Below are 24775 nucleotides of genomic sequence, written 5' to 3' on the forward strand. Positions count from 1 at the left end.
AACTTCAGCATCACACAATATACACATGAAACAAACATGCACATGTGCCCTTTGAATCTAAAATAAAAGTAAAAATTTTTCAAATCTACTTAATATTATTTTATAATGTAAAATATAACTATAGATGCAAAAATTTCAATCAAGTTCAAAGATAACTTGGAACAATCTTACCTAATTCATCTGTTAAAAAACATTCTTTTAATACCAGAACTGCATTTTATGAGTATTATTTTATGTCTGTTGACAAAACATTTGCTGGCATTTCTATGACGGAGGAAGAGAAAAAATACTTTTCAGCTTTTTGGAGTTATCCCTTCTCATGTTCATAGTCATCACAATAATTCTATATTTTATACAAGAGTGCTATGAAATTTCTTTTGGTGGTTTTGTCATGAAGTCTTAGCACATGCCTATGTCCTGAATGGTATTGCTAGGTTTCCTTCTAGGGTTTTTATGGTTTAGGGTTTTATATTTAAGTCTTTAGTCTATCTTGTGTTAATGTTTGTATAAGGTGTAAGGAAGGGGTCCAGTTTCAGTTTCCTGCATATGGCTGGCCAGTTTTCCCAGCATCATTTACTGAATAGGAGATCTTGTCCCTATTGCTTGTTTTTGTCAGGTTTGTCAAAGATCAGACAGCTGCAGATGTGTGGTGTTATTTCTGGGGTCTCTGTTCTGCTCCATTACTCTATATGTCATTTTGGTACCAGTACCCTGCTGTTTTGGTTACTGTAGGTTTGTAGTATACTTTGAAGTCAGGTAATGTGAGGCCTCTAGCTTTGGTTTTTTGCTTAGGATTCTCTTGGCTATACGGGGTCTTCTTTGATTCCATATGAAATTTAGAATCTTTTTTTTTTTTTTTTTTTTTCTAATTTTGTGAAGAATGTCAATGTAGTTTGATGGGAAGAGCATTGAATCAATAAATTACTTTGGGCAATATGGCAATTTTCACAATATTGATTTTTCCTATCCATGAGGATGGAATGCTTTTTCATTTGTTTGTGTCCTCTCTCATTTCCTTGAGCAGTGGTTTGTAGTTCCTGAAGAGGTCCTTCACAACCCTTGTTGTGAAGAATTCCTAGGTTAACTGTATTCCTAGGTATTCCATTCCCTTTGTAGCGATCATGAATGGGAGTTCATTCATGATTTGCCTCTCTTTTTGCCTACCGTTCGTGTAAAGGAATGCTTGTGATTTTTGCACACTAGTTTTTGTATCCTGAGACTTCGCTGAAGTTGCTTACCAGCTTAATGAAATTTTGGGCTGAGATAATGGGGTTTTCTAAATATAAAATCATGTTGTCTGCAAACAGACAACTTCACTTCCACTCTTCCTATTTGAATACTCTTTATGTCTTTCTCTTGCCTGATTGCCCTGGCCAGAACTTCCAATATTATTTTGAATAGGAGTGGTGAGAGAGGGCATCCTTGTATTAGTTTTCAAAGGACATGCTTCCAGCTTTTGCTCACTCAATATGATATTGGTTGTGGGTTTGTCATGAATAGCTCTTATTATTTTGACATATGTTCCATCAATACCTAGTTTTCTGAGAGTTTTTAACATGAGTGGATGTTAAATTTTATCAAAAGCCTTTTCTCCATCTATTGAGACAACCATGTGGTATTTGTCTTTGGTTCTGTTTATGTGATGGATTATGTTTATTGATTTGCATATGTTGACCCAGTCTTGCATCCCAGGGATGAAGCTAACTTGATCTAGGTGGATAAGTTTTTTGATGTCCTGCTGGATTCGGTTTGTCAGTATTTTACTGAGGATTTTCGCATTGATGTTCATCAGGGATACTGTCCTGAAGATTTTTTTTGTTGTTGTGTCTCTTCCTGGTTTTGGTATCAGGATGATGCTGGTTTCATAAAATGAGCTAGGGAAGAATCCCTCCTTTTCAATTATTTGGAATAGTTTCAGAAGGAATGGTATTAGCTCCTTTTATATTTCTGGTAGAATTCAGCTGTGAATCCGTCCAGTCCTGGGATATGTTCTTTTTTTTTTATTGGTAGGCTATTAATTACTGACTCAATTTCACAGCTTGTTATTGGTCTATTCAGGGACTTGACTTATTCCTAGTTTAGTCTTGGTAGGGTGTATACATCCAGGAATTTATCCATTTCTCTTAGATTTTCTAGTTTATTTGCCTAGAGGTGTTTATAGTATTCTTTGACGGTAGTTTGTATTTCTGTGGTGTCAGTGGTGATATTCCCTTTATCATTTTTTATTATATCCATTTGATTCTTCTCTCTCTTCTTCTTTATTAGTCTAGCTAACAGTCTATTTTGCTAATTAAAAAAAACAAAAAAACAAAAAAACAAACAAAAAAAAACAGCTCCTGGATTCATTGATTTTTTGGAGGGTTTTTGTGTCCCTATCACCTTCAATTCTTCTCTGATCTTAGTTATTTCTTGTCTTCTGCTAGCTTTTGGATTAGTTTGTTCTTGCCTCTTTAGTTCTTTAAATTGTGATGTTAGGGTGTCAATTTGAGATCTTTCTAGCTTTCTGATGCATGCAGTTAGTGCTATACATTTCCCTCTTAACACTGCTTTAGCTGTGTCCCAGAGATTCTGGTGTGTTGTCTCATGGTTCTCATTGGTTTCAGATACCTTCTTGATTTCTGCCTTAATTTCATTATTTACTCAGGAGTCATTCAGGGGCAGATAGCATGAAATTGAAATTCCATGATTTTGTGTGTGCTTCTTAATACTGAGTTCTAATCTGATTGCAATAGATGCTGGCAAGGCCCTAGAGAAATAGGAACAGGTTTACACTGATGGTGGGAATGTAAATTGGTTCAACCATTGTGGAAAACAGTGTGGGAATTCCTCAAGGATCTAGAATCAGAAATACCATTTGACCCAGCAATCCCATTATTGGGTATATACCCAAAGGACTATAAATCATTCTACTGTAAAGACATGTGCACATGTATGTTAATTGTAGCACTATTTACAATAGCAAAGACATGGAACCAACCCAAATGCCTATCAATAATAGACTAAATTAAGAAAATGTGGTACATATACACCATGGAATAATATGCAGCCATGAAAAGGGAGGAGATCATGTCCTTTGCAGGGACATGGATGAAGCTGAAAGCCATCATCCTCAGCAAACAGACACAGGAACAGAAAACCAAACACCACAAGTTCTCACTCATAAGTGGGAGCTGAACATTGAGAACACATGGACACAGAGAGGGGAGAAACACACACCAGGGCCTGTTGGAGGGTGGGGATGAGGGGGAGGAACATAGAAGACAGGTCAATAGGTGCAGCAAACCGCCATGACACACGTATACCTATATAACAACCCTGAACGTTCTGCACATGTATCCCTTTTTTTGTTGTTGTTTGCTTGTTTTTGTTTCTTAGAAGAAGTAAAGAAAAAAAGAGTACTTTGAAAATAAAGAATTGGCTCACTTTGAATGTATTTATAAATGTGAGGTTAAATTAATTTTCTAAGCAAGTTAAAATGGCACAGAAGATAATTATTTTAAGCACATAGTAATTGCTAAGCTTTGCAGTTTTTATTTTTTTATTTTTAGTTATGCATTTATGTTACAGGGGGTGTGTGGGAGTGAGAAAAAAAATCTGTAAAATTAAGGTAGAATTGCCCGTAAAGGCAAATTAGAAAAAAGTAGAAAGACCAAAAGTGAGGTGTCTCTGGGTCAGATGAGGAATAACAGGACTCACTTTCAGATTTGACCTTTTATACCTGTGTGTTTGTCCATCCATACTACAGACAACGGAATGGATAATAGTTTCACAGAACCTCCACAAACCTGAACAGCATCACAAACCTCCATCGCCTCCTGATATGTGAGGAGCTCTCAGCCATATGTTCATTGGCACCATATGTTCATTCGATTCCAGAAAGATTGTTTAGAACTGATCTTCCTATTGAGGCTTCATCTTTTACTAAAACTAGGCGAGCTCGAAAAACAAGTTGCCTGAATTTCCCTCCCTTTTCCAAAAAGTTTTGTTTCTGTTTCTTAGTTAGATTAAAATTTTAAGAAATATGCATCATAAAATATTTTTAATAATAAAATATTTTTCCTCTTGGTTTATTCCAAAACGGGCAATTTTAATGATACTTTTCTTGTGCTACTTTCAAGGATGGAAAGCATACAGAAAAAGGATATGACTGAACTAATTTACACTCCCATCAACAGTGGAAAAGTGTTCCTATTTCTCCACATCCTCTCCAGCATCTGTTATTTCCTGACTTTTTAATGACTGCCATTCTACCTGGCGTCAGATAGTATTTCATTGCGGTTTTGATTTGCATTTCTTCAATGACCAGTGATGATGTGCTTTTCTTCACATGTTTGTTGGCTGCATAAATTTCTTCTTTTGAGAAATGTGTTCATATCCTTTGCCCACTTTTTGATGGGGTTGTTTTTTTCTGGCAAATTTGTTAAAGTTCTTTGTAGATTCTGGATACTAACCCTTTGTCAGATGGACAGATAGCAAACATTTTCTCCCATTCTGTAGGTGGACTGTTTGCTCTGATGATAGTTTCTTTTGCTGTGTAGAAGCTCTTTAGTTTAATTAGATCACATTTGTCAATTTTGGCTTTTATTGTCATTGCTTTTGGTGTTTCAGTCATGAAGTCTTTGCCCATGCCTACATCCTGAATGTTATTGCACAGGTTTTCTTCTAGGGTTTTTATGGTTATAGGTCTTACGTTTAAGTCTTTAATACATCTTGAGTTAATATTTGTATAAGGTGTAAGGTGATTCCTCAAGGATCTAGAACCAGAAATACCATTTGACCCAGCAATCCCATTATTGGGTATATACCCAAAGGATTATAAATCATTCTACTATAAAAACACATGCACACGTATGCTTATTGCAGCACTGTTCACAATAGCAAAGACTTGGAACCATCCCAAATGCCCATCAGTGATAAACTGGATAAAGAAAATGTGGCACATTTATACCAGGGAATGCTATGCAGCCATAAAAGAAGGATGAGTTCATGTCCTTTGCAAGGACATGGATGAAGCTGGAAACTGTCATTCTCAGCAAACTAACACAGGAACAGAAAACCAAATGCCACATGTTCTCACTCGTAAGTAGGGGTTGAATAATGAAAACACATGGACACAGGGAGGGGAACATCACATACCGGGGCCTGTCTGGGGGTCGTGGGGTAGGGGAGGAATAGCATTAGGAGAAATACCTAATGTAGATGATGGGTTGATGGGTGCAGCAAAACACTATGGCACGTATATACCTATGTAACAAAACTGCATGTTCTGCACATGCATCCCAAAACTTAAAGGTATAATTTTTTTTAATAAAAAGGATTTTGAAGTTTATAATCCAAATAAATTTCTACTAATCTATTATGTTTTGATGTTATTACATTTTTAAAAATGTATTTTATGAAATACTTGGTAAGAAAAAAGTATACAATGAAGATAGATCTTTTGTCTCATTTTAATATGCATATGAGAATATGATACAATTGTTTTAGATCTTTTTTTATGTTCTATATTCTAACTCCACAGCTCCTGCCTTGTATAGAAAATGCAGCTGTAACCCAGTCCCTGTTGGACAAGGGGTGGAACAGATGGCTTGTGATCCTGTACTGCCTACACATTAGGGAAGCACCAAGGCTTAGATGGAATACTATTTTTTTTAGTACTAACAGTGCTAAAGTGAGAATAAATCATCAATCAGGGGGATGGAAGCCACTGAGCCTGCAGTCACGGATATTCTACTGCTGTGCTTGCTGTTTCTCCCATAGGTCCTGAACAAACTGAAGTGCGGCCGCTTCCCAAGACCGGTAATTAATCAGAAGAAGGTCTCTCCAATTCCCAGTTTGTTCTCAACCCTAGAGCCTAGATGACACACGCTTAAACTCTTCCGTGTTACTGACCACATAATTTACTGAACAGTATGATCAGCCATTAAATTTTCTTGTCTGCATTTTTGAGAGAAAGGGAACTTGACTTGAAATTACTGATCATTTTGTCAACTTCATTCCATTGTGATTATTTTTTCAAAGCCTATATATCCAGTGCATACTTAATCTATATTTAAAAGATATCAATATTTTTATGAAATTTAACTTTGGGGGTTGGAAAAATATTCATATGCTATTAAAGGTTAACTTAAATAAGAGTACATCTCTAAAAATTAATAGAAAATATTAGATTTTTCTATTATTTAATTATGATATTAGAAAATGTATGTGATATTTTCTTGATAGAGCATCTTCTTTTTAGCCACATGTGCAGGAGCAACATATGAAAATAGCAGTAAATATCAGTGTACCAATAAGTGACATGTGAATTCCAATATACCTTCAAGGTAATAAAGAAAAAATCACTTACTTAATTGTGTGTTCCATTAAGTCTTTCCAATTTACAAGAGAGAAAAGAAAAAGTAATATACTTGTTATGAATATTCAGTCTTGTATGTATGGGCCAATGTTTAGAGAGGTATAAGATGATGAATAATGTTTCCTTTTTACAATTATTATTTTGAGGTCTCTAATATAAGTAGTAGTTTCTATAGCATAATTATCTCTACAACATCATTTGCTTCTTATGTCTATCTCTTCAAATATTTCTCCAACATCAGCTCATCTTACCCCACAATTTCTCAAGATAGGAAAAAGCAGCAAAACAAACCAAAACTTACCTTTCCAACATACTGAGGATCGGGTCCCATGTGTTCTTCTAAAACAAAGAACTGATTCCATACCCATCCCCTTTTGGGACGATGGTGGACTTCGGTTTCACCTTCAATGTGTTTGGTTTGGTTTCTCATCACCTTGATGGAGCTGTGGTGAGCAGTTCCATAACACCTCTGCACAAAACAGAGACACACTAGGACTGGACAGATGCAAGATGTGCTCGTAATTTTCATTGTAAGATAACTTTCCAGTTCACAGTTTTCCTTCTTTTCCTTGTCAGCTACAAATGCTTAGTGGGCATTCAAGAAAGAAGCCAGAGCATCTTTAGGAAGGACAGTCCAAAGTAAATTGTTTAGCGTGTCCATGATTTAACTGTCCATCAGGGAAAGGTCAGATCACATTTACATTCTGAACCACTTGGAAAATCAAAGCTGTAGTTGTCTGATTCCAACTCTTCACAGTAGTTGAACACAAGCAACCATTTTCAACCTAATGGAAAGAGAAAATTATCTGTGTTACAAAACATGTTTTTTTAACTATTTGCTCTGAATACAAATGATACTATTTTGTAATGTGATACTGATAGGCAAAGAATATATGCAAATTATTTAGGACACATCCAGAAACCTATACACCTATATATCTACATGCATTTTTACATGAACCTTCCTGTTTGTTCCATTAATTCTCAATTACAAATGGATGTATAATTCTTGTTTTTGTTAGACATAATACAATATGTTATATATAATACACATTAATTACCTACTGTATGAGACTCATCAAACTTTGACAAAATATCCCAAGGCCTGAAAAACTGTCACAGACCATAACAGCAATCAAATAAGTACTTAAAGTGCTCAGTAAGTAAAATGGAAGAAAATAAAAGAACAAAGAAAAAGGTGGCTGAAAAAAAAATGAATGCAAGTGAAAATCACTCCAGGCTTGGGTAACAGATTGGATGAGTTGAGTGTGAGTCAGAATGCCAATTTGGCTGAATTATAAATTGTGTAAATTTTGATAGGTCCTGCATATCTACCCAGGGTATGGACTTCACACACTGACAAGGCAGATTTTCAAGCTAGGGAATTACATTACTAGGCTTGATTTCTAGTACACATGATTCTAGCAATTATCTAAAGACAGGATTAAAAAAAGGAAAAAAAAATAGTGGCAAATAAACAGAGGAAAAATGTTTCGATTTTTTAAATAAAAATAAATAAATAAACGTTGAAGACGTGAGTGTAGGTTATACTATGATTGGGCAACAAAGTAAAATATGAAAAATATTTCTGCAAAACTAATGACAGGATTTTGGCGAGACACGAATGACTGAAATTTGGGCCAGGCACGGTAGCTCACAACTGTAATCCAAGCACTTTGGAAGGTTGAGCCAGGCAGATCACTTGAGGTCAGGAGTTTGAGGCCAGCCTAGCCAACATGGTGAAACCCTGTCGCTACTAAAAATACAAAACTAGGTAGGTGTGGTGGTGCATGCTTGTAATCCCAGCTACTCGAGAGGCTGAGGTAGGAGAATCACTTGAACCCAGGAGATGGGTGTTGCAGTGAGCGGAGATTGTACCATTGTACTCCTGCCTGGGCAACAAGAATGAAACTCTGTCTCAAAAAAACACAATAAAATAAAAAGAATGACTGAAATTATAAACTTATTTAAAGCATATAAATTTTGCATCAAGTTTTGCTGTACTGTTATATATGTGTGTTCGAATATGTGTTTAGGAAGGTTACATTATTTCAAGAATATGGCTATTTCATTTAGTAAAAACTATTAAATAAATCACTTCCTCATTGCATGCAATTCATCCCTGTAAAACAGCACAAACTGAAATGTAGATCTGAATAAATAACAAATTGACATGACAGTATAATTAATTTATAATACTGAAAGCAAATAATCAGTTACAGCATGATTCTCTTACACAGTTCAGGACAGATTTGGTCACGAAGGAAAAAAGTCACATGAGACTCAAGAGCAGGGCATTTTTCTCTGAGTATTTCTTTCCATAAATGAGGGTTAATAATAGTGCTTACTTCACCTTTGTGCTAGAATTGTATAGGATTAGAAGAATTGGAATTTCATTTTTATCATTTGACAAATATAAAATTTACCTTTTTAAATATTTTCTGAAAGCAAAGGTATTCTTCCCTCTAGTTTAAATCAAAACAACATCAAAACTCTCCTAAAATATAAGAGAGAGCAATACTATTCTAGCTCCAACATGGCAAGAGCACTGGAAAGAGAGTCAGAAATCACAGGTTGTATTTTCTGACAGTTTACTTACTATATGAATTTATGTGAACCATCTCATTTTTTTCAGTCTCACTGTTCTCATTTATTAAAATTTGTGACTGGAATAACTGTATTTAATATTCTTTCCAGCATTTGTAATAAATTATTTGAATAAGTTTATATTAAACTTTGTATTTCCCAAGAGATTCTTAATTTTCAAATCATGACTTTCCCAAAAAAAAAAAAAAAAAAGAAAGAAACTTTATCTAGTTTTTCTTCTTAGAAGCCAAGTTGTTGAAGATATAGAAGGTGTTGTATTTTAATACTTTCACACCATTTGGTGTGATTTTCAAATAAAATTTACATCTTTGCCCTTCATGCTAAGTTGTTTAACAAAGCATAATTTACGAGTACAAGGTGAAGAAAGTGGCTTTTGTAATGCATTACAGATATGTAAAATGAGTGCTTTCTTTACAATACTGATTGTGAGTCATTCCAAAAATATATAAATGCATTTTGATCTACATATACTTTATATGTTTATGAATCTCTATTATGACAATTATGAAAAGAGAAGATATATACTGTGCTATGGAATAAAAGAACAAATGTAAACATCACTACAGTGCTTATGGAGACAATTTTATTACTATAAAATAAGAGGACAAAACTTCAAATATAAAATTTTTTTGCATTACTGCAAGAAATCCACCTCTGCATAGGTTAGAAAAAATTGAAATGCAAATAGTAAGAAAATAAACCACTGACTGAGACCAATACAATAGAAATAAGTGGTAGACATTTTCCATTTTATGACTGAGCAGTGTTCAAAGACCCTTCTGTGTTCATGGAAGATTCCAATATGTGAATTCTGATAAACCGAGCCCTAACTTTCACCACTAATCACTTAGGCACCAATATGGTCTGGCTCTGTGTCCCCACCTAACTCTCCTCTTGAATTGTAATCTGAATTGTAATTCCCCTTTTTGGCAAAGGGATCTCATGGGAGGTCATTGTATCATGGAGGCTGTTCCCTCATGCTGTTCTCTTGATAGTGAGTGAGTTATCACAAGATCTGATAGTTGTATAAGGGGATCTTTCCCCTTCACTCTGCACTTCTCTCTCCTGTTGCCTTGTGGAGAAGAACATGTTTGCTTCCCCTTTTGCCATGATTGTAAGTTTCCTGAGGCCTCCCCAGCCACGTGGAACTGTGAGTCAATTAAACCTCCTCACTTTATAAATTACCCAGTCTTGGGTATTTCTTTACAGCAGCATGAAAATGAACTAATACATTTTTACCAGTAGAGTAGGGTGCTGCTATAAAGATACCCAAAAGTGTGGAAGTGACTTTGGAACTGGATAACAGGAAGAAGTGGGAACAGTTTGGAGGGCTAACAAGAAACTAGGAAGATGTGGGAAAGTTTGGAACTTCCTAGACACTTGTTGAATGGTTTTGACCCAAATACTGTAATGGATAATGATGTGGATAACAAAGTCCAGATTGAGGTGGTCTCAGATAGACATCAGGAATTTTTTGAGAACTGGAGAAAAGATCACTCTTGCTATGTTTTAACAAAGAGACTGGTACCATTTTGTCTCTGTACTAGAGATCTGCAGAACTCTGAACTTGAAAGAGATTGTCTGACATTGGAACTTATGTTTAAAAGGGAAGCAGAGCATAAAACTTTGGAAAATTTGCAGCCTGATAATGTGATAGAAAAGAAAAACTCATTTTATGGAGAGAAATTCAAGCCAGCTCCAGAAATTTGCATAAGTAACAAGGAGTCAAATGTAATTCACCAAGACAATGGGGAAAATGTCTCCAGGGCATGTCAGAGACCTTCATGGCACCCCCTCCCATCAGACGCCCAGAGTCCTAGGAGGGAAAAAATGGTTTCCTGGGGCAGGCCCAGCACCTTGCTGTTTTGTGCAGTCTTGAGACTGGGTGCCCTGCGTCCCAGCCATGGGTAAAAGAGACCACGGTACAGCTCAGCTTGTTGCTTCAGAGGGTGCAGGCACCAAGCCTTCCACCAAGTGCTTGGAAGCACCAAGTGGCTTCTACGTGGTGTTGGGCTTGTGGATGCACAGAAATGAAGAATTGAGGTTTGGGAATCTCCACCTAGATTTCAGAGGATGTATAGAAATACCTGGATGGCTAGCAGAAGTTTACTGCAGGGGTGGAGCCCTCATGGAGAAACTCCCTTAGAGCAGTGCAGAATGGAAATGTGGGGTCGGACTCCCATACAGAGTCCCCACTGGGGCATTGCCTAGTGGAGCTGTGAGATGAGAGCCACCATCTTCCAGAAGCCAGAATGGTAGATCCACTAACAGCTTGCACTGTGCATCTGAAAAAGCTGAAGACTTTCAATGTCAGCTGTGAAAGCAGCCAGAGGAGGGGCTTGCATCCTAAAAAGCCACAGGTGTGGACTGCCCTAGGCCATGGGAGCCCACCCTTTGCATCAGCCTACCCTGCATGTGAGACATGGAGTCAAAGGAGATTATTTTGGAGCTTTAAGATTTAATGACTGTCACACTCGAGTTTGGACTTGCATGAGGCCTGTAGCTCCTTTGTTTTGGCCAGTTTCTCCCATTGGAGAAGAATTCTAAGATTAATTCTTATTCAAAAATGTTCCCATTTCAAGGAGCATTTATCCAATGCCTGTATCCCCATTGTATCTATGATGTAACTAACTTGCTTTTGATTTTTATAGGCTCCTAGGTGGAAGTGACTTGCCTTGTCTCAGATGAGACTTTGGAGCTGGAGTTTTGAGTTAATTCTGGGAAGAATTAAGATTTTTGAGGGACTGTAGGGAAGGTACATTTGTGTTTTGAAATGTGAGAAAGACAAGATTGGCGAGGGGTCAAGAGTGGAATAATATGGTCTGGCTCTGTGTCCTCACCCAAATCTCATCTTGAATTCTAATCCGAATTGTAATTCCCATTTTGGGGGAGGGACCTCATGGGAGGTGATTGGATCCTGGGGGCTAGTCCCCCACACTCTTCTCATGACAAGAGTTGTCATGAGATCTGATGATTTTATAAGGGGCTCTTTCCCCTTTGTTCTGCAATTCTCTCTCCTGTAGCCTTGTGAAAAGGGGCATGTTTGTTTCCCCTTCCACCATGATTGTAAGTTTCCTGAGGCCTCCTTAGCTTTGTGGAACAGTGAGTCAAATAAACCTCTCTCTTTTATAAAATACCCAGTCTTGAGTATTGTGTGAAAATGGACTAATATAGGCAACAAATACTTTCTTTCTACATCCTTTCATTAGAAATTTCATCATTGACATATGCACATAAATGATATGCTCAAATGATGGAAAGATGTAGGAACAGTTGAGAAATTTTCCACAGCAGTGGCAATTATTTCAAGACCCAAGTATAGCGGTGGTGAGTTTTGCAGAAATGACAGACAGAATACAGCGGCATAAATTAAAAGAGTTCTAGCTACATTGTTCTTGTGCCAAGTACTTGACATTCTTTCTAACTGTCTAAATTCCATTGTTGCCTACTTCTCCCTAAAACTGATTCGTAAACACCCTCAACAATTCAATTGCTATCCAATACAACTCAAACAAATTTATTTGCTGTTTTTTATGTCTAGAGTTGACTTCTGATGTTTGAAGAAAAGAACATTCTCTAATAAAAAGCATTAGTATTGTAATAATCCAAAAAATAAGTTGTTTCCAAATAATGCATTATGTGAAATAATTTATAATATAGACCTCTGCTTTCTGTTAAGTACTGAATGTAAGTGATTCAACACTGCTTTCTGAGACTCATCGCTTTCCTCTGTAACTATTCTCTTTCATTAGTAACGTTAATAAAACGGTACTGCAAGATAAGAGATGTGACCTCTACTGTTCGTTTATTGGAACACTGTCACACTTGTATTGGCACTTTATTTACTAAGTTTCACATTTCTCATTTATAAATCAAGGGCTTTCAGCTGGGTGCAGTGGCTCATGCCTATAATCCCAGCACTTTGGGAAGCTGAGCCAGATATATCAGTTGAAGTCAGGAGTTCAAGATGAGCCTGGCCAACATGGTAAAATCCCGTCTGTACTAAAATTACAAAAATTAGCTGGGCATGGTGATGCATGCCTATAATCCCAGCTATTTGGGAGGCTGAGGCAGGAGAAACCCCTGAACCCGAGAGGAAGAGGTTGCAGTGAGCTGAAATTGCTTCCCTGCTCTCCAGCCTGGGGGATAGAGCAAGACTCTGTCTCTAAATAAATAACTGATAGCTAGCTAGCTAGCTAGCTAGCTAGATGATAGATAGATAGATAGATAGATAGATAGATAGAGTAAATCAAGGGTTTTTGTTGAATTATGTTTAAGCCTGTTCACTTTCCTAAATCTTTGTATTTATTATTTAATAACTGTATCACTTTCAAATGACTTTCTTTAGTTTGCTGAATTACTCAAATCACTGAAGATTATATCATCAGCTATACATAGCTCTTCAGTACAGTCATTCCTTCAGAGAGTTCTGAGGAAATACCATTCTCAATAATTCTCATATGTACCCCAAATGTTATTGCTTGTCCCTAGGGTCTTTGACTGAATTTTGTTACCCAGTTGGTTCTTAATTCATAAACCCTAGACTCCAAGGAGGTCTTAAGAATATTTTCTACTAGCTTTTAAAAACAGTTTTCCTTTGTTCTTTTCGTTGATTTAAAAATTGTCAGTGTAAAAAATATTCTAGCTACATTACTTCATGAATGGATCATTCCATTCTCCATATGGGTGGGATGACATCAGATATCATTTCTCATGTTCAACATAGAATTATAATTGCCATTAAAAATCTAAAATGTAGTATTATGTGTTGTTGGTAGGGATATTATCTGGTTTTGTGTAGAGCAAGCCTAGCTTAAATAGAAAATGTCAAAGAAGATACACTTTGATAGAAAGATCTTATTTTTTGGAATGACTTTCATTATGGGATATATAAGGACTCTTTCGTGGAGAAGGACATGCCAAAGAGATCACGAGGCTCATACACAGAAACTGACTTGTCAACTGTCAAAATGTGGATCTATCAGATGATAAGGCTGTTTTTCTGGAGAAGATGACTAACTTTGAAAATAATAGAACTTACTTTCTCCAGGATGAATTATTTAAAGTCATCATACTGTCAGATTTAAATATATAAAATTTTCATTATTATTGATTGCTGGGGTACTTACATAAGGTGAAAGTTAGAGGTATTGAATAAAAGCTCAGGGTTTTTTTCCCAGGTTTAACAAAAAAATTAACTATTTGCTATCTAACTATATGTATTTTTCATCCTCAGAATGTTAACCTATATACCTGTCCTCTAAATGCTTAAAATTATCTTTGAATTGGTGGTTACAGGCATAACTGCCATGTACACATGGCAAGACACAACCTCAGGTACAGGTCTGACCTTGAGGCTATGGTTTCCATTATTTTGGTATCTAATGATTAGCAGTAACAGTATCATTCTATCACTCTAAGATTAATTCTTATTGAATTTCCAGTGGCATTGGCTTCTGAATTTTTGTTTTGCCTTATTATCTTTTACTCTCAAATTTTACAATTTTTCTCTATAGCTTTGTTTAATCTCAATCAACAATTTATCAGTTTAATAATTAATTTTATTCTTCTCCATCTGTGTCCCTTGGCTTAAGTATCTCTGGCTTACTGTTAAAATGCAGATATCCACAAACCACAGGGAATTGTAGAGAGTCTCATCTAAATTAGTTGCAAGCATTATTTCCAGACTGATTTCCAAATCTGTATGTTCAATTTCATTTTGACCATTTCAAGATACTCTTTTAACCTTAGAGTTTTGATTAATTTGGGTAAAATAAATTATATTTGCTGAAAGCAGATATATATATATATATATATATGCATAGATATACATATGCATGCATACATATACATAAAACAGCTAAATATATTTAAAATTATATTAAGATATGGTTTATCTGAAAGATAATAAAATGTTAAAACAATAAATAAATCACAAAGCATGAACTTTTGCATACTGTGTTTTCCTGTTGGAAATATTCATTTAAGTTTTATGGAGACAGCAATGAAAAGAATGCAAGTGTACGTGCAGGCATTACTTTCTGGCATGGTTAATTCAACTATGTTTTCCTTGAAAACTGTAGTCTCCAAACTCCATTTAATTTAATATATCCTCCAAGGTCTACAAAGGATTCTCAGTTGGGGGAGATAATTCTCTTTAGGTCTTTTGCATTTCTGCACATCTTCTGGACAAGAGGTATTAAGAGTTTTATTGCATAATTTTTTTTTGGATGTTAGTACAACAAACAGCCTTGGAAGACAAAGATAGAACCTTTTTGGGGGATAGAGGGCAGATTTGTTTTCTGGCTAGATTATAACGATAACGTCTTCCTCCAAGACAAGGCTGGGGAAAGTTTGCTAGCAGATCCTGTAAATACTTAGGATTCTAAAGCTCAGAGTTCCTCAGATGTCACCTATGTAGACTGTGTGTATGACATATATCTGGGCTGCTTTATGCTACTTCATAGGATGTGAGAAGCAAGGAGAATTTATGCTGTCTCTTGTGCTATGGGAAATAAAATCTGTCTGTGACCCAGGAGTCTCGTATCTTTTGCCAGCATCTATAACACTATGGCAGCCTAACTTGTTAGCTTGCAGCTACGGTAAAATCTCAAATTCTGCACTTGAAAGTTTAGGTAACACAGCTCAGTGTAACTGGTTTTTCCTCTAAATTACATTAGCATGTATCTAATCCTTTCTTACTATTGCAGATCATCATTCTAATTATTTCTATAGGTAATATTTTATTTTTCTTTTGTATCAGAATTTTTTTTCAGTTCTCACACCATGTCTGGTGTATTTTCCATCTCATGCATTGGCCATTAAAGTGTCTTTTATATTGTAGCCAATAAGTAAACACTTGTTGAATGAAAGAGTAAGTAAATGGGAAACAGACAAATCAATTTAAGATTTGTGCAGCTAGAGTGGTGTTAGGATACAAAATTTTAACTCTCCCTTTTAAATCTATTCTTGAGCTACATATAATATTACCACCTCCCTGCTTGAAGTTTCCCAAGTTTTTAAATAATTTCCAAGATAGAACTCTAAATCTTTTATATGAAATTCACAGCCTTTCAATATTTGACTCCTTTCTACTTCCCCACTCATCAGTGTTTATCCAGGAAATATCATGGCTTGCTCATAACTTCCTATGCTTACTGTTTCCTGACTATGCCTTCATCTCCAGCCCTCTATGCACTTGAATAAGCTCTTTATTGTTCTCAGTGTTCTTTTATCCTATTGTACCACATAATCTACATCATCCATGCCATGTGTTCAATTAGAACCCATTTCTCAATTTTAATAAGCCACACTTAAATATCTTAACATGAGAAACAAAACATTTTATCATAAGTTATATCCTCTTAAAATCTCATAATCTAGATGCTAAATAATTATAGTACTTAGAACACATAATGTTTAATCACATGCCACGGCATATTATTTGCTTCTTCCGAGATGCCTCTCACAAGTTTAACGCCTGAAAATTTTACTTGTTCTTTAAGCAAAATACCATTTTTTTATTTCCTCAAATTTGCATCCTTACCATGATACATGTGTTAAATACTCCCTTTTCTGTGCACCCATAACATATTGTAAACACTTGATTTTGTCTTCCAAAATTTCATCAAATTGTTTTCTCAAACTACACTATGTGCAAGTTCACTAATAATCAATCCCAAAGGGGAATTTCCACTGTGCATGGGATAGCAAAGACCGTCTCTATGCCAACCACCAGGAATAGGAGTCTGAACGTTTCCAACCCTAGTACCCTGGGCTGCAGTTTTACCAACTGCCTGAGTCCCGTGAGACAGAACATACTCACACACAATAAGTTATATGAAATGGATTTATTACTTGGAGATACTCAGCAGGAAGCAGCAGAACTCTGGGATTCATTGGAGCTGGTCTGCAAAGGCTCAGGAAAGCTGTCTGGGGTGGATGGGGTCTTGACTCCCTTGTGCTCCATCGCAACTGAGGGACTTTGAAGGAAGTCAGACCCTCTTGGGTTGTATGCCTCAGGAGGCCATGTGACACATTGGACTAAACTTGGAAGGGCATTCTGCTTCCAGGGGAAAGAAGAACAAAGCCTGTGTTGCTAAAGCAGGTCCTTTTTCATTCAAGATGTTACATTATCTAGGAGGGACAGGAGCAGAGCCCATTAGGCAGCTTCTCCCTCTCAAGGTACTACATTCCGACCACATTCTACAGTTATTCTGAAAACTACACGCAAGAGAGGGGGTAGTGACTGAGTCAGTCAGGGCTACCCAGGGACCATCCAGCAGACTGTGAACTTTCTAGAAACCAAGACTTATATACACTGTTGTTTCTCACATACTTGGAGTAGAGTGGGCATAAAAGCTGTCATTTGAATGAATTTCTGAATTGTCTAATAACATACATAAACTTAATCTAATAAACAGGTAAAAATAAGAGCCTAAGTGAACTAAACTGTAATTGAGGCTTTCAATAAAAATTAAATTTTAATATGGCTTGATGATTTATAATAACATCCAATAATGCCAACATAAACCAAACCATTGCAAATCCAATATTGCAGGCAAAATTTGTGGTCTCTCTGTTATGTTTTTAGTAAGAGTTCTTTATCATATTCTGTTACATGCAAATTACTGTACTATGGTCTTTCAGGATTCCAAGAGAAAAGTCAAATGAAGGCAACCCATAATATAACTCTAAACTGAAAACAGAAGTATATATATAAAACAAAAATTCCACATTGCTGTTAAATTTGTATACTTTATTATAATCTGAAAGTTCTTTTAATATTATATATCATTTTATCTTCACTGTATGGTAACTGGAAGATGATAAAATAAGATATATGCTAGTCACACACAAAAATATTTGAGATGAGAAGTAGTATTCCTGCACACTTGAAAGTGTTCAATTTTAAGAAGAGGACACCATTTTATGTGAGTTTCAAAGTTTTTACTTAAGGATTTTGATTTTCTATAATAATAATAATAATAATTATTATTATTATTATTTTGAAGTAGAGTCATCCAGGCTGGAGCGCCATGGCACCATTATAGCTGACTTCAGCCTCAATCTCCCAGGCCCAAAGAAGCCTTACACTTCAGTCTCCTGAGTAGCTGGGACTTCAGTCACACACCACCATGCTCAGTTAACTTTTAAATTTTTTGTAGAAATGGCATCTCCTTATGTTGCCCAGGCTGGTCTCGTACTCCTGGGCTTAAACAAACCTCCTTTCTTGGCATCCCAAAGTACTGGATCAAATATTATTAAACCCACGTAATCAATACTTCTTTCATCTTTCAGTGAAGATTTATTGAGCATCCATCATAGACTATTCACTAATGCTAGACATTACTGATTAATTATACAAAGGATGTTCTTGCTGTTATGTGAGAATTCATAAAAAAGTAAACAAATAAATAGAACAATATTTTTAAGCAACAGTATGTGTGATGGCAGAAAATAAGACAAAATAAAATAAATAAAACACAAATAAGACATTTGTGTTTCAAAGATAAGTGAATTTAGAACATTTCAAAATGAGTGGTCAGAGAGAAGGAATCTCTAAAAGGCCTAATATTTGAAAAGGCATGAATCATAGAGATATGAAGTAAAATATTTCCAGACAGGGAAAACAACAATTGAAAAGACCCCTTATTTCAAGATGAGCTTATCATGAGCAAGAAAATAAAACCCAGCTGTGCTCAAAAACGGTGGCGCTGGCAGGTAGTAAATGATGAAAGACAGCATCAGAGACAGGCAGGATTCAGAACACCAAGAGCCTTTGAGGATATTGGGCTTTATTTTAATTTTTTGTTGTACAAGATGCATACCATGCAATCTACCTACTTAAAATTTTAAGTAGAAACTATAGTATTGTTCGGTATAAGTGCAAGGTTGTACAGCAGATCTCTAGAAGCATTTTATTTTGCATGATGGAAACTTTTTTCCTACTAAGCAGCAACTCCCCATTTCTCCCTCCCACAACCACTGGCAATCACTATTTCACTTTCAGCTTCAGTGGGTTTGATTACATCTGATATCTCATAGAGGTGGAAACATGTAGTATTTGCCATTCTGTGACTAGCTTATTTCACTTACCCTGAAGACTGGAAGTTTAATCCATATTATAATAGAGGACAGGATTTTCTTCTTTTGTGAGGCTGAATAATATTCCATTGTGTGTACATAACAAAATTCCTTTACTATTCGTCTGTCGGTGGACATTTAGGCTGTTTCCACCTCTCTCTTGGTTACTGTGAACAATGCTGCAATGAACATGAGAGTATGGATACCTCTTTAAAATCTTGATTTAATTTCTTTTGAATAAATAAAAATAAGATCGTTGGATCATATAGTAGTTCTATTTTTAATTTTTAAAGGGAACTTCATAATGTTTACATTGGAGCTGCACCATTTAACATTCCCGTCAAGAATGCACAAGGGTGCCAGTTTGTCCATATCTTTGCCAACAATTGGTATTTTCTGGGTTTCTTTCTTTTTTTGTTTTGTTTTTTAAATATATAATGACTATTCCAACAGGCATGAAATTATATATCATTGTGTTTTTACCTGCATTGCTTTGATGATTAGTGGTGTTGAGCATGTAAAAATGACCTTTTGGTCATTTTTATTATGTGTTTGTTGGAGAAATGTCTACTCAAGTATTTTCCCCCATTTTTATTTCTACAATTTAAATTTATACTCAAATAAAAATATTGGCCAGGCACGGTGGCTCATGCCTGTAATCCCAGCACTTTGGGAGGCTGAAGTAGGTGGATCACCTGAGGAGTCAGGCATTCGAGACAAGCCTGGCCAATATGGCGAAACCCCGCGTCTACTAAAAATACAAAAAAAAAAATGAGTCGGGTGTGGTGGCACGTGCCTGTAATCCCAGCTACTCAGGAGGCTGAGACAGGAGAATCACTTGAATCTGGGAAGTGGAGGTTGCAGTGAACCCAGATAGTGCCATTGCACTCCAGCCTGGGCAACAAGAGCAAAACTCTGTCTCCAAAAATATAATAATATGTACGTGGCCGGGCGCGGTGGCTCAAGCCTGTAATCCCAGCACTTTGGGAGGCCGAGACGGGCGGATCACAAGGTCAGGAGATCGAGACCATCCTGGCTAACACGGTGAAACCCCATCCCTACTAAAAAAAAAAAAAAAAAAATACAAAATACAAAATACTAGCTGGGAGAAGTGGCGGGCACCTATAGTCTCAGCTACTCGGGAGGCTGAGGCAGGAGAATGGCGTGAACCCGAAAGGTGGAGCTTGCAATGAGCTGAGATCCGGCCACTGCACTCCAGTTTGGGCGACAGAGCGAGACTCCGTCTCAATATATATATATATATGTATGTATATATATATCTATGTATGTATATATATATCTATGTATGTATATATTATACATATATATGTATAATTTTATAAATTATACATGTATATAAATTATATATATGCATAATTTTATAAATTATATATATATGTATAATTTTATTTTTTGTGTTTGAGTTGTAGAAATTCCTTACATGTTTTGGATATTAACTCTTTAACAGGTATATGGTTTGCAAATATTTTCTTCCATTTTGTAGGTTGTCTTTTCACTCTGTTGATTGTTTCCTCTGCTGTGCGGAAGCTTCTTAGTATGATGTAGTCCCACTTGTCTATTTTTATTTTTGTTGCCCGTGCATTCATATCCAAAGAATTATTGCAAAGAGCAATGTTACAAAGCTTTTCCTCTATGCTTTCTTCTGGAAGTAGCACATTTTCATGTTTTATGTTTCAACCTTTAATCCATGTGAGTTTGTTTGTATGAATAGTGCAAAACAACAATCCAATTTCATTCTTTTGCATGTGGAAATCCAGTTTCCTCAACATAATTTGTTGAAGAGATATACCATCTATTTTCCTTGGCATATAGAGGTATATTCTTGGCATTCTTGTCAGCTCCTACATATATGGCTTTACTTCAGGGCTCTTTGCTCTCCTTTACTGGTTTGTATGTCTATTCATATGTCAGTGTCACAGTGTTTTGATTATTGTAGGTTTGTAATATGTTTTGAAGGAAGTGTGAAGCCTTCAGCTTTGTTTTTTTCTCAAGATTTTGTTTTATTTATGTAAAAAAAAAAGAAAAAAGTCATTGGGATTTTGATAGAGGTTCATCGAAATCATAGATAGCTTTGGACAGTATCAACAGTTTAACAATATTAAGTCTTTCTTTCTTTCTTTTTTTTTTTTTTCCTGGCTAACACTGTGAAACCCCATCTCTACTAAAAAATACAAAAAACTAGCCGGGCGAGGTGGCGGACGCCTGTAGTCCCAGCTACTTGGGAGGCTGAGGCAGGAGAATGGCGTGAACCCGGGAGGCAGAGCTTGCAGTGAGCTGAGATGCGGCCACTGCACTCCAGCCTGGGCGACAGAGTGAGACTCCGTCTCAAAAAAAAAAAAAAAAAAAAATTAAGCCTTTCATTCCATGAACCTGAAATGCCTTTCCATTTATTTATGTTTTCATTACTTCAGCGATGTTTTGGAGTTTTTAGTTTACAAGTCTTTTGTACATTGGTTAAATTTATTTCTAAGTGTATTATTCTTTTTGATGCTTTTGATCATAAATGGTATTCTTTTCTTAATTTCCTTTTTTGATTACTCATTATTCAATCCATAGTAACAAAACTGATTTTTGAATGTTTATTTTGTACCCTGCAACTTTTCTGAATTTATTAGTTCTAACATTTCCACATAGAATCTTGAGGTTTATCTACATATAAGATCATGCCATCTGTGAATACAGATAATTTTACTTCTTCTTTTCCAATATGGATTTATTTGATTTACTTTCTTTGCCTAATTGCTCTGACTAGAACTTCAAGTACTATATTAAATAGAAGTGGTGATAGTAGGTATCCTTGCCTAGATCCTGATTGTATGAAAATATAATTTCAGTTTTTCACCATTGACTATGTTAACTGTAGGCTTTCAATAAATGCCTTTTTTGATGTTGAGGTAATTTCCTTCTATTTATAGTTTCTTAAGTGTTTTTATAATAAACTTCTCAACTGCCTTTCTGCATCTTTGAGATAGGCATGTGTTGCTGTTATTGCTGCTGTTGCTGCTGTTGTTTGTCAATCTGTTACTGTGGTATATTACATTGATTGATTTTTACATATTGAACAATTATTGCTTGCAAAGAAATAAGTCCCACTTGGTAACAAAGTATCTCTTAATATGCTGCTGAATTTAGCTTGCTAGTATTTTGTTGTGTTTTTGCATTTATGTCCATTGGAAATACTGGACTGTAGTTTTCTTTTATTTTAGCATCCTTGTTAGTTGCTTTCATATCAGAGATGGTGGTTTCAAGGCAATTAGTTTAAAAGTGTTCCCTTCTTTTCATCTTTTTGGAAGAATTTGAGAAGAACTGGCATTAATTCTTCTTTAAATATTGGAAGAACTAAAGTTCACCAGGGAAGCCATCAGATCTTGACCATTATTTGTTGTTGTTCTGAGGTTTTTGATTACAGCTTTCATTTTCTTACCAGTTGTAGGTTTGTTCGGATTGTTTATTTCTTGGTAATTCAGTCTTAGTAGGTTGTATGATTCTAGATATTTACTCATTTATTCTAGATTATCCAATTTGTTGTCATACATGTATGAATGTTGATAGTAGCCTCTTATAATCATTTATTATTTCTGTGACATCAGTTGTAATATTCCTCTTTCATATCTGATTTTGTTTAGTTGATCCTCTCTCTTTTTTTCTTCGCCTAACTAAAAGTGTGTCTATTTATCTTTAAAGAATAAGAAAATTATTCTTTTTTTCTGTTCTTTATTACACTTATTTCTAATTTAACTTTATTATTTCCTTTTTCCACTACTGCTGATTTTTAGCTTAGTTTGTTCTTTATCCAATTCCTTGAAGTACAAAATTAGGTTAAGATATGTATTTTTAAAATTTATGCTTTTACTAGTATAAACTTCTCTCTTAGAACTGCTTTTGCTGTATCACGTATACTTTGGTAGATTCTGTTTCCTTTTTGGTTGGCCCCAAGATATTTCCTCATTTCTCTTGATTTTTTTCTTTGACCTTTTGGTTATTCAAGAATGTGCAGTTTAATTTCTACATATTTACAAATGTTCTGTTTTTATTTTGCTATTTCTTTCTACCTAACTTCCATTGTAGTTAGAAAATACACCAGTTATCACTTTATACTTCTTGAACCTGTAAAACTTGTTTTGTGGCCCAAAATGTGATCTATCCTAGAAAATGGTTCATTTCTATGAGAGAAGAATGTGTGTTTTGATGCAGTTGGGTGTAATGTTGCGTATATGTCTTTTAAAGCTATTTGGTTCATAGTGTTGTTCAAGTTCTCTGTTTCTTTATTGATTTTCTCTCTGCATGTTCTATACATTATCAAAAGTTTAGTATTGAAAAGTTCTACTATTATTGGGTTATTCTCTATTCAATTCTGTCAATATTTGTTTTCTATATCTAGGTACTCTGATGTTGGATGAATATATATTTATAATTGGTTTTTTTCTGCATTTTTTTTGTTTTTTAATGTCCTTATTTGTCTCTTTCTACAGTTTTTAACTCAAATAATATTTTGTATGATATAAGTATAGCTTTCCCTTGCTCTCTTATGGTTAACATTTGCATGGAATATATATATTATTATATGTATATTATATGTATTATCCTTTCTCTCTCAACTCATATGTGTCCAGAAATCTAAAGTGAGTCTATTGTAGAAAGCATATAATGTGAGCTTGTTTTTATTCATTCAGCCACTATTTTTTGATTGGGAAATTTAATCCATTTATATTTAAAGTAATGATTGAGAGGTAATAAATTGCTATTGCCATTTTGTTATTGTTTTCTGTCTATCTTGTAGCTATTTTTATCACTATTTTCCTCTCTTGCTATCTTGCTTTGTGTTTTTTAAACTTCTTTTAGTGGCACCCTTTGATTTTTTTCTGCTTTTAATTTATGTATCTAACACAGTATTATTTTTTGTGCATACAATGGGACTTACAGAAACCTTCTTATAGTTATAACAATCTATTTTAAGCTGATAACAACTTATATTCAATTGAATACAAAAACTCTACACTTTTACTTCTTCCACACAAACATGCCTTATGTTAACGATGTCACAAATACATTTTTATGTTGTATATCCATTAATATATTTATTTTTATACTTTTGTCTTTTACTTTCATACCAGAACTTAAAGTGATTTACACACCAGTGTTACATCATTCCAGCATTCTGCTTTTGCCTATATATTTACCTTTACTATCAAGCTTAATACAGTTGATCCTTGGACAGCATAGATTTTTAACTATAAAGTTATATTTATTAGTGGACTTTTTTCAGCCCAATGTGGAGCTAAAATAAAGTGTTGAGGTATGTGAAACCTATATATAGGGAGGGCCATCTTTTCATGTATGTGGGTTCCACATGACCAGCTGCTGGACTTGATTACATGCAGATTTTGGTGTAAACATGGGGTCCTGAAACTGAACTTCCATATATACTGAGGGGTAACTGTACTTTCATACATTTTCAAATTGCTGTTTAGCATGCTTTCACTTCAAATCAAGGACTCCTTTTGGCATCTTTTGTAAGGCAGGTCTGTGGTAATGAACTCCCTCAGCATTTAGTCTATGAAAGTCTTCATCTCTTTACTTTGAAAGGTCAGATTTGCTGGATATAACATTTTTTTTGTCAGCAAGTTTTTTTTTATTTTTATTTTTATTTTACCTTTAGCACTTTGAATATATTATCCTGCCCCTTCTGGCCTCCATGATTTC

At 35.3% G+C, this 24775-nt stretch overlaps 1 protein-coding gene across 9 annotated transcripts in view; it reads right to left on the reverse strand.

Annotated features, from left to right (window-relative positions):
- The window catches only part of CDH18 (cadherin 18), a 1101027-nt gene that overhangs the window by 338604 nt on the left and 737648 nt on the right, over nucleotides 1-24775 (reverse strand). For all 9 annotated transcript variants that reach the window (XM_023218216.2, XM_023218208.2, XM_023218214.2 and 6 more), the window contains one exon: nucleotides 6660-7143. Coding sequence is in view for 7 of the 9 variants with exons in the window: in XM_023218208.2 (XP_023073976.1) it covers nucleotides 6660-6887 (228 nt within the window). In the remaining 2 variants the exon portion in view is untranslated. The remainder of the gene's footprint in view (nucleotides 1-6659; nucleotides 7144-24775) is intronic.

This window comes from Piliocolobus tephrosceles, chromosome 4 (genome assembly GCF_002776525.5).
Source record: "Piliocolobus tephrosceles isolate RC106 chromosome 4, ASM277652v3, whole genome shotgun sequence".
In the NCBI taxonomy this organism is placed as follows: domain Eukaryota; kingdom Metazoa; phylum Chordata; class Mammalia; order Primates; family Cercopithecidae; genus Piliocolobus; species Piliocolobus tephrosceles.